General features: G+C 62.2%; 1 protein-coding gene across 1 annotated transcript; it reads right to left on the bottom strand.

Moving 5' to 3' along the window:
* Positions 1 to 681: 681 nt before the first annotated feature.
* On the bottom strand, positions 682 to 10,798 carry TUBG1 (tubulin gamma 1). Its single transcript, XM_026654825.2, has 11 exons — positions 10,643 to 10,798; positions 10,150 to 10,262; positions 9,083 to 9,250; positions 8,734 to 8,802; positions 7,220 to 7,299; positions 6,495 to 6,621; positions 5,450 to 5,536; positions 5,060 to 5,209; positions 2,938 to 3,090; positions 2,304 to 2,465; positions 682 to 1,432 (listed from the first exon to the last, which is right to left on the bottom strand). Exons 1-11 carry the CDS (start codon positions 10,689 to 10,691, stop codon positions 1,235 to 1,237), a joined length of 1,356 nt encoding a protein of 451 aa, XP_026510610.1. The 5' UTR covers positions 10,692 to 10,798; the 3' UTR covers positions 682 to 1,234.
* Positions 10,799 to 10,814: the final 16 nt, after the last annotated feature.

Here is a 10,814-nt window from a genome sequence, read left to right on the forward strand (position 1 = left end):
ACAGAGATAAACGATTAGAAACCCTGCCCTAGGGCCAGACCCCAGGCGCTCAGTCTGTTCAGCCTGGGTGCGGGGGGAAGCCGATCAGTCTGTAAGTACCTCCCTGAGACCAGACTCAGTGGAGCAGAGCAAGGGCTGACACGGGCCCAGGGCTGGAATGCAGGGGAGCGTTTTTACAGGAGAGTAACTAACCCCTGGACCCGCCCCGAGGGCCATTCACTCTTGGTTCCTTCTGGCTTTGGACTCTGGCAGCCCCTGAGAACAGCCTTGTGCGCTGCCTGCAGGGAGCCGCAGGCCTGCTCCCCTGGAGCTGCCGCAGCCCCAGCCCAGCCCACCCTCACCACAGCCAGCTCTGGCTCTACCACCCTTGGGACTGGGTTATATGGGGTGCTGGGCCCTGCCCACACTCCAGCTCAGGGAGCTCCCAGGAGTGAAGCAGGGCTGGGCTCCCCACTCCCAGGGTGCTTTGGGGCCTCTGGTTGCTGCTGGGGGAAAAGCCCAGGGCTGGCCTCCCCTAGGCAGCTCGGGGGCAGCTGGCTCTGCAGGGCCCCCCTGGCCTTTGCCCCAGCATTGTGGGCCTGGGCAGTACTGGCTGGGGGGTGGGGCTGTTGTCACCCGCTCCGTGCCCTCGTTCACGGCTCTGTCATGCCCCGGCAGCACAGGGAGGGCTCAGTGCAGCGACAGCCTTTATTGAAGCAAAATAAGCTACACAAATAGCTACAGCCCCCAGCAGTGCCCACTGCTCTCTGCACCAGCTGCCCAGGCACAGAAAGAACCAGGCTAAGGACTCAGGGTAGCTGAGGGGCCCAGCTTAGCTCAGCCAGGTCCTCCACGCTCCCTCCTTAGCTGAGGTCTTAGCCCCGGCCCAGTCCAGGCTGGGGCATGTGGCTTTCGCCCTCCCCGAGAAGGGGATCACTTACGGTGAGGATTCCTGCTCCCACACACCACCCCCACTGGCGGCGAGTCGCTGCCCCTCGCAGAGGAAAGGCCCCTGTACTACGGGAGCCACCAGGGCTGGGGTCCTGCTGGGAGGAGGGGCCTACAGGCTCTGCCCCACAATGGGGTGACTCCCAAAGGTGCAGTGCTGCTGTGCCGGTGAGCCCCACTCTGTCCCTCCCCAGGGGGTGAGCAGAAGCCATGAGGACTAACATGTAGATGGGTGGCTTGTGGCCCCTGAAGTTACATGGAAAGGGGCCGTGCTCTCTGCACGCTCCCCAGCGGAGCCTGCGGGCGCTCACTGCTCCTGCGTGCCCCAGGAGATGTAGTCGGGGCGTGTGGCCGCGTGGTACTCGTCAATCAGCTGCTGCACGATCTCCCGGGAGTTGTCCAGCTCGTCGAAGTTGTCCTTGAAGATATCCTCCTTGCGGAACTGCTCCAGGAAGGCCTCCCTCTTGCGGAGCTTGTCATACTGCCGGCACGTCCGCTCGAACAGCTGTGCCGGCCCCAAATCCCCGTGAATATGGGGGCATGGCCCGGCCCTCACCCCACATGCCAGGGGAAAGTGCTGGATGGTCCCTGGGAGCTGAGGCATCCCCATGGCTATCCTGGGGAGAGGGGGAGTCCCTGTGGCCACCCTGGCTCACCACCTCGGGGTGATGCGGAGCAAGCCCATGTGAAGGGCTCTCAGAAAACCTCTGCGTTTGGGGCTCCACCACAGCCAGGCTGTGATCTGGGGAACACCCTGCGCTCCCCGAGCTGCTTTCAGCAGAGGGCTTGCCAAGGGGCTAGGTGACTTTGCCAAGGTCCTGGAGGCAGTGGCAGAGGCGGGAAGTAGAACCCTGGAGTCCTGCCTCCTGGCCCTGGGCTTTACTCTCACGAGGAGGCTGTTCCTCCAATGGCAGCATGGCCCCGCAGGGCAGGACAAAGGGAACCCACTACTGGGTTAATGGACAAACCAGCGGACAGCGTCTGTTCCTGCCAATGGATTCAGCAGGCCAAGTTTATGGGGTCGGAGGCTGAGGGAGGGGCATGGAACTGCGCCCGGAATGACTTTCTACTGAAGGAAACGCTGCAGGGCGACCAACTGGCCCCATCCCCCAATTCCAGTCACTGCCTTCTCTAGCCTGGCTGGGCCTCCACGCTCTGCAGTGCCACCCGCTGCCTTCTCTGGCAGGGCTGGGGCAGGAGGCAGCCACCGCCTTCCGCTCTCCTGCGGATCCCCCCGGCAGACGCGGCAAGAGCCAAGTCAAAAGCTACCTGAGAGCAAGTGAAGGTGAAAGCCCCTGCCTCTCCGAGCAGCCTCCCTGCTACGGGCACTCGGCAGCGGCGTGCGCAGGGGAGCGAGGGGCCTTGCCCGTACTCACCGAGGAGATGTTGGTGTGGTTTGCCATCATCAGGCCGCTGACACGGTGAGCAGACGGCAGGTACGGGGACTTCCTGGACAGCGCCACCTGGATGCTGGCCGGGCCCCAGGGGATGAAGTTGGCCAGTTTCCTCTCCCGGATCCTCTGCAGGCTCTTGTGAACCTAGGGAGACACGAGCAAGAGGTGGCCGTGGTGCTCCAGCCAGCTGCCCTGGCGAGATTCCCAGCATCAGAGGGGCCAGGGGGCTGGTCCCTCAGCAAACAGCGTAACCGGGGACAGAGCACCGTGAACTCCCCGGTGCTGGCCTAGATGCTCGGCCAGACGCTCTGTGCAGACCAACGGGCAGGACCTCGTGCACCCAGGGGCACGGTCCCAGTGCTGCGCGTGGGGCAGGCACCTCTGCTGGCAGAGGACGTGACGACGGGCAGCCTTTCCCAGGGCGGCATCCAGGCAGCTAGGCCCCTGCCGCACCTGCAACGTTAGCCCTTTGGCCGGCTCTGCCAGCAGCTGTTTCCTGCATGGACCCTGCAAGCCTGGCTGAGGTGGGTGGGCGTCCGAGCCCGCTCCCCACTGCAACGCTTGGCCCGCTCCCACGCCCAGCGCCGCACGACTCAGCCAGCCCCGGCTTGCTCACCTGCGTCGGGTCCACCTCACCCTGGATGATGTTCAGGATGGCGATGTAGCAGTGGTTGGTCTGTCTGTCCCGCCCCGTAGAGACCATGACGTTCTTAGGCTGCAACAACCTTCTCATCACGTCCAGGACCGTGGTTTTCCGCACGCTGGCCACCTGCAAACGCCAGCACGGGGCACTCAGGGGGAGACCGCCCGTGCCCTGTCCCGCGGGGGGTGGCGGAGCCACGCACACGCATGGCGTAGGGGCTCTGCCGCCCTCGGCTGAAGTTAGTGAGCAGAGGCAAATCTCTGGCCAGCCAGCGAAGAGAGAGAGACACACAAGCCCTGTGGAGCGGGCCAGTCACATGCACAGGCACAGAGCTGCATGCAGGAGGTCACAGGACAGCGGCGGCCCAGCCTGGGGGCTTGGAGCGATGCCCTTTCCAGGGGCGCTAGGGAGCCAGCCCGTCTCCCCTCCCCCCGCCCTGGCACTGGAGGAGTTGAGTTAACTGGAGCTCAGAGAGAGCCAGCAAAGGCCTGGGAAGTGGCTATTGGAGCGTCTTGCAGGGAGGCTCAGTTGTTCCCAGACAGCACTGGCAGGCTCCCGAGCAGGGCCTGGGCTCGCACTTCATGGGGGACTTGCTGGGAGCAGAGCAGCCAGGCCCCCGCGGAACCAAGGCCCCGCTCAGCCAGTCCCCAGGGCACGTCACGCGGGGCTGTGCTGCCCGCTGCCCCCCTCGAGCACAGAGGGATGGGGCAGGGCGGGGAGCTCGCATGCTGGGAACGTGGCCAGCAAACCCTCCCCCACCCTTCTCCAGAGGGTGCCCAATTAACCCCTGCACGCAGCAGGCTTGGCCGTAGCACTCCCTACCTTCCCATAATGCACCTAGCCTGGCTGCAGCTCTCTGCAGCCGGGAACATGCCCCAACAGGCAGCGACTGAAGGGTTAATCGTCTGCTGCGCAGGGTGTGAAAGGAAGGTGCACGCCAGGCCCTAGGCTGGAAGAGCTGCAGCGTGGCTGCTCTGGGTGACTGTGGGGAGCGCTGGCTGGGCTGTTATTAAATGCCACAGCACCTGGGCACTAGGAAAGGCTGGCCCCAGTGGTGGCTGGCAGGGGGAGAAGAGCCAGCCCCACAGCTGCTGCAGCCGCTGAACACTCTGGGAAAGCAAACCCCACTTCTCGTCCCCAGAGCCAGGATGCAATGGCTCGCTTGGAGGCGCGTGAAGGCCCATCCCCTCCGCCCCAGGCTGGGCACGTTGTGCTCCGTTGGCCAGGCTTCCGGGGACTTGCAGAGAGGTGGCCCCAGGCTGGAAGTGGGGAGGTTAAGTCAGACACCTATTAACTACCGCAGAGTCCCCCCCCAGCACAGGAGAGGACAGAGCACACTGGGTACCCGTTTCAGAACCAGCAGCCTTTCCGATTTGCTTCTCTGAGCAACGTCCTGGGGAAATGCAGGTCGACAGGAGGAGAAAGGGCCCGGTTAGCTGAGCAGAACGGTGCCGCGGAGCCAGCCCAGCAGCGTCTCCTGCAGACCCAGAACACTGGCCCAGCCACCCTTCGCTACGGCCCAGTGGAGTCCTGGCTCCCGCTGGGAACTGTGATCAGGGACAGCACAAGCGTCCTGCTCACCTAGCCCCAGTGTAAAGACCATGAGCCCCTGCAGAGGGGGCTGGTGCCTGTGCTCGCCGGGGTGGGATCTCTGGGGCTGGTATCCAGTACTCCCACCTGGAGCAGTGCATGGCAAGGCACCACGGCGTCCTGCCCCAGCGGGTTGGATCTGAGCACCCGTAGCCTGGGAATAGCCCCACTGCACTCCCTGGGATGGACGGGGCTGCCGGCAGAGCATGAGGACAACTTGGAGCACCCAGCCTTACCATGCGTGGGAGAGGGATATCCCCTCCCCAAGGCATTCACAGCAGCTCAGGGTGGGGCCAGGCGGGGGGGGCTAAGTGAGGAGGGTGGGGGTGCATGGTAGTGCATGCGAGCTGAGAGGCAGAGACCAGCTGAGAGGCAGAGAGCAGCTAAGCTGCAGGGAGCCTCAGGGCCACAACAGAGGAGCTTGGCTGAGGTGCGGGAGGTGGCCAGGAGCCAGCGTAGGGATGGCGCAGGGCTGCCCGTGTGCCTGGGGAACTGCAGCACGTACCGACTGGTCTGTGGTGAGCGGTGTGTACCCCGTCATCAGGAAGTGGAGTCGGGGGGTGGGGATGAGCGAGGCGATCAGCCCAATCAGGTCGTTGTTCATGTAGCCGGGATACCTGAGCGTGGTAGTGCTGGCAGACATGATGGTGGAGACCTGGTGCAGAGAGGGGAGAGACAGTCGGGCTGCAGGCTCTGGAGGGATTCCCTGGACCCAGAGCTCAGCTGTAACTCCCCTTCTCTAGGGAGTAAAAGCACAAGTGCAGCAAGGGAAAAGTCCCAGCTCCACACCCCGAGCCCCCCAATGGAGCTACTCATCAGCCAGCACCGAGAGGAGCCCTGGCCCAGACATGTGGCTGAGTGGCCAGAGCGCGCGCTCCCCAGTGGGGCTCCTCACCAGCTGGTTGATCTGGGAGAAGGACGGGTTCTGGATGTGCAGCCGGTCTGTGGCGATCCGGTTCAGGGCTGTGTTGTCCAGAACCACCTAAAACAAGAAAGTCGGCCCCATCAGAGCAGACAGGACCCAGAGGAGGCCAAGCCACTGCCTGATGCCAGCTCCCCGGGCGAGAGCACTGATCCATACAGCCTCAGCTTGGCGGGCCTGGATACCACAGCACAACTGGGCCAGCAGACACAGGAAAGCATGAGCTGACTCATTCCTGGGGCCGGCTATCCCGGGGCGTAACTGACACTGTCCATAGAAAGTTCTTCTCCTCCTCCCGGAGCCCTCCCAAGACAGTGCTGGCCCCCAGGCCAGCACATCCATCCTCTAGGCCCAAGCAGTCTTAAAGCAGTTTAAAAAAAGGAGGGTAGGGAGAGAAGGTGCCGTCCAACAGGGGCTGCTCTGCCAACGCAGCTGTGCCTGTCCCTCCGAGTGCCAGAGACGAGGAACCCCCGAGAGCAGGCGTCCTGGTTAGTATGTGCCCAAAGGCCTATGGTGGGGCCTGCTGCTGGATCCTTGGCTTCAAACCCTGGGGCAGATTACAAATGATGCTGTGGGAGCCCCATCCTCCCCCATGTGTGTACACCAGAGCCCCCTGCCAAGTGGCCTCTGCTCCTGCGAGCCCAAGGCCTGGAGTAGCAGGGAGAGCAGGAGGCAGCTGTGCTGTGGGGGGGAAGCTGGTCCCCCACCTCCCCAGCCAATGTTCCCCCTCGCTGTCACAAGCCCCTCAGGCCCTGCAGGCATGGCTCAGCCACCAGCCTTTCCGGAGGGAGAAGTGGAGCTCTGGGCAGTCTGCTGGGGCTCCCCAGGCCCCTCTGCTCTGCTAGAGCACATAAGCCCTTCAGTGCTCTGCAGGCTGCTGGTGCTCGCCTCAGAGGAGGGGGATCGATTGACTTCTGTCCGTCTGTGCAGGCTAGAGCTTCGAGGGCCCCCGTACTGAGTGATGGGGAGTTGGGGCTGGCTCCATGGGTCCCGCTCCGGCTTGCAGCAGAACCCTTACCACACAGTCAGCGTTCTGAGTCAGCCTCTTGAGCGTCAGCAGGGAGTTGTATGGCTGGACCACCACATCGCTCATCTCATCCTGGTTGGGGAAGACCGAGTAGGTCTGCACCAACTTCTTGGGATACCTGAGTGAGGAGAGCGCCCGGACACCTAACTGGTTAATGTCCCAGAGCCACCGCCTAAGCGCTCCCCTCCCACGAGCTCCCCGGCAGTCTCCAGCGTGCCGGGCGGCAGTGAGTCACCGCGCGGCATGCCAAAGTCTGCTCCCAGGGAGGAGAGGAATTTGTCCCAGCAATGCTGCATCTTACAGCACAGGAGGAAGCTGCCAGACAAAGCCACGGGCGAGGCTGAGCCATCCACCGGCTGATTAAGCAGCTGCTCACAAGCCTTTTCTCGAGGCTGCATGCTGGGACAGGCAGGGGCGGCTGCACAGGGACCTTGGCTGCAGCCTCCTGCCTTGCCCAGCGCAGGCAGAGCTCCAGAAGGCAGCCATCCGATCAGAGCGGCTTGAGAGGCGACGGGGAGACTGCAGAGCAGGGGTCCAATTCCAGAGCCTCCCCTGGACACAGCAGGAGCCGGCCCATCCCCTGGGCGGCCTGCCAGGGATTGCACAAGACAGTGTTTGGGTGGGGGCGGGGGCCCCGGCTCTGAGTCAGCGCTCTCCAGCTTCATGCTTTGGCAGGACGCCCAGGCAGGGCCAGCCTCCCCCAGCAGGGGACTCACCTGTCATTCAGTCGCTCCAGCAGATAGGAGCCCAGCCCTGAGCCTGTTCCACCAGCAATGGAGTGGCACAGCACAAAGCCCTGGAACCAAAGGGAAGGCAGCTTAGGGGGGGGCTTACCCTCACAGGCCGAACGGGGCTAGCCACGCCACCAGCTAATGCCAGAGCCTAGGCCAGGGCAGATGGTGGCTGCCTCCCTCTGGATCTGTGCCAAGAACCGCTGGTGCCATCAGGCAGTCACCAAACATCCATGAGGCACAGAGAGCTGCAAACCAATCGCAGCGCTCCTGTCGGAACTGCAGGAACTCACTTCTCTGTACCCACTGAGAACAGCGCTTGCTGCTCCGGAGCCCCCGGAGCCAGAGTTCAGAGCTTCCCAGGAGACAGGCAGACGCTGGAAGGGGCTACACCCCCTCCCCCCCGCCTATTCAGTTAAACAAAATTAGTTCAGCCCGTCCCAAGCCCCTCCCTCACCTGCCCTAGCCATCCTCCCACCTGCTCCTTAGGCCTCTTGCCAACTGTTATTTCCCAATCGCCTTTTCCCCTCCCCTGTTGCCATGCAACAGCCAGATGTAAACAGCAGGGGGCTCTCTCTGTTGGGGTAAAGGTGAAGCTGACCACAGCCCAGGTGGGATCTGAGGCCCAGAGTCAACCCGCTCAAAGACCGAGATTCCCTCCTGCCCCAGGAATCTCAAGTGTCACTGGGAGCAACAGAAGGTTCAAAGAGTCGGGCGTCCACCTCGTGTCTGACTTGCTGAATCCCTTTGAAACCAGCTGCATGGGCTCTTCACGCAACAGCCTCCGCTGGCCCAAGCCCTCTTGAAAACAGCTGCATGCTGCCCCCCCATGGCACCAAACTGAACACCCTTCAGACTGCAAGGCCCGGACAGAGCAGGCAGATGCCACTTCAGCAGAGCTTCTCCTAACTGGAGCAGGAGAGTCGTTGGAGGCCAACCTGGAAAGACGGTTGTCAAGAGGTGCAGACAGCACAGATACGGGGCTAGCATGTTCTCCTTTCGGAAGCAGGGAGAGAAATTGTTCAGGCTGATACTAGGGGAGACAAGCAGGAGGAGTGGGATGAAATGACGAGAAGGTAAATGGAGGGCAAATATCACAAGCCCTTCCTAGTGGTGAGCTCTGGTAAGTGCTGACCATCTCCCCTGAGAAGAGTCCAACGCTGGAGTTCTTTTTAACTGGATTTGGAAAACGCTCAGTAGGGCACACAGTAGGGGCGACTCCTGCTTGCCTCAGGAGGGCCTGGGGTCGAGGGGAAGGTCAAGAGGATGTGGCAGAGATGGGAAAGGCCTCCTGTCTAGGATTAACCCTTTCCACATGCCTGTTGCCTAGCGCCCTGACCCCCAGAGATCGTCACAACTGCCAGGCTTCCCTAGAGACTTCAACTCCTTGCAAACAACACAGCAGAGACCTTAGATTGGGCTCCCGCTCGGAAAAAAGCAGTCTGGCTAAGAAAACAACAGGCAAGGGAAGCCAATCTGAGGCCTCCACATTTCTTTACCTCTAAGCTGTCGCTCCCATCAGCCTCTCTGTCTATGATGTCAAAGATATCTTCGTGGATTTTTTCCCCCTGCAAGATAAAACCAAAGCAAGCTTCGGTCCATGTACTTTCCCCAGAGGAGCTGCTTCCCAGGCATAATGCAAAGCCCCGTCAGCTGGGAGACAAGGCTTCCAGCCAGACCAGCAGATCTGCTGGTGGCGAGCTGTCACCAGTGAGTCCCTGCCGAAAGGTGCGGCGCTTGCTCCAGCAATCACACGCCAGCGCCTGCTGGGAGGCAAGGGGTCCCTGACAAAATCTCAAGCCCAGGGATCTGAACTATGGTTGCACATGCCAACTCCAGCCCTGTTACCTGTGAGAAGCCGCTGGCCCAGTTGTTCCCAGCCCCGCCGCCATGCTCGGACAGGTAGATGTTTTCCGGGTTGTACAGGTTGGCGTAGGGGGAGTTCAGAATGGAATGGATCACTCGAGGCTCGAGGTCCAGCAGCACAGCTCGGGGGATGTAATGTTCATCATCTGCCTGTAACAGGGAAGGACAAGAGGGCCTAGAAACATGCCAGGGGCACAATTCCAGATTGCAAAAGAGAGAGCGTGACAGAGGGTGCCCCCCACTGGTCGGAGAGAGGTATAACACACCTTTACTGGATCCTGCCACAATGGACGAGATAAAGAAACGATTATGTATTGTCTGTATTACGGGAGCACCTGGCCCGCAGCACGCTGGGGGTCATACCTCACAGAACAAAGAGATGAGCCCTGACCCAAACAGCTCACAACTGGAGAAATTATGTAACAAATATGAACTGCTTCTTGAGTCCCCAGCACTCTACACCCACCACGGCACACCAGGCTCCAGGCCATGACAACATGCTGTTAAGCAGTAGATCTCGGCAGGGATGCCACTGAAGGAGATGAGCTGGGGCTGGACTGAGCTCGCCAGCCCCTTTCACAAACTGAATGTGGGTTGCTGGCGAGAAAGAGAGAGGGGGTGGCCAGAAACTCCCCAGTGTGTCCTCAGCAAGAGGAGTAGCTAGAGAGGGGGTTTGTTCTCAACAGAGGGGATAGGATCCATCAATAGAGAAGGATCCAGACTTAGGGATGGACTTTGTGAATTGAAATAACAACTGGGTCTTTCTACTGCTGACCCCAAAAGCCAGTCTGGGCTCCAGCCACAGAGAACAGAGAGGAAATGTGAACCAGAAACTCTCGACTAAGGTCCCACCTTGGCTCTGGGAGGCTTTTAGAGATACCAGCATTATGTCAGCGGGGCGGCTGGCAGTGCCAGACCTCCAGGGCTTTGTCCCTGTGGAGGAGGGATGCCTTCTGTTTGTCCAGGGGAAGGGCGCCCGGCCCAGCCTGGGCTGGATCTGAGTGATGGGCTCTGGCCCTGGGAAGGTGCAGAGCTGGCGCCCGCCGTACCTGGTAGAAGAAGACGTCTTTGCGATCGGTGCCCTCGGTGGCGAACTCCTCGACGATGCCCTCGGGGCTGATGCCGTGCTCGGCACACAGCTGCTTCCAGAACTCGAACCCGACTGCAAGAGAGACCAGCCGGGGCTCGGGAGGGCTGGAGGGGAGAGACCCCCCCTGCTGCCCCCAGTGCCCCCCTGCTGCCCCCACCCCAGCCAGGGCTCAGGTGGGCTGGAGGAGAGAGACCCCCACTGCTGCCCCCACGGCCCCCCTGCTGCCCCCCCGGCAGGCTGGAGGAGAGGGAGAGACCCGGCCTCCTCCCCCCAGTGCCCCCCCCGGGCTAGGACGCCTGGGTTCTATGGCCGGCTCTGCCGCTGCGTAGCTGAGTGACAGGGGAAGGGGAGGGGCCTAGGCCCCGGGCCTGCTCGGTGCCTCAGTTTCCCCACTATACGCCCCGCCCCCTCCCAAGCCCCTCCCCCAGTGTACGCCCCGCCTCCGGCCTCACTCTGGTTGCCGCACTGGCCCAGCTGCAGGGTGATGATCTCTCGCGGCATCTCGGCCGCTGCGCCCCGGCCCGGCTCCTCGCTGCACCCGCCGCTGCCTTTGCGTCCTCCCGCCCGCGTCCAGCGGAACTGAGCATGCGCGAGCGGCACGTCCGGGGAACCGCCGTTAACCCA

Source organism: Terrapene carolina, unplaced genomic scaffold (assembly GCF_002925995.2).
Source record: "Terrapene carolina triunguis isolate 2854851 unplaced genomic scaffold, T_m_triunguis-2.0 Scaffold193, whole genome shotgun sequence".
NCBI classification, from domain to species: domain Eukaryota; kingdom Metazoa; phylum Chordata; order Testudines; family Emydidae; genus Terrapene; species Terrapene triunguis.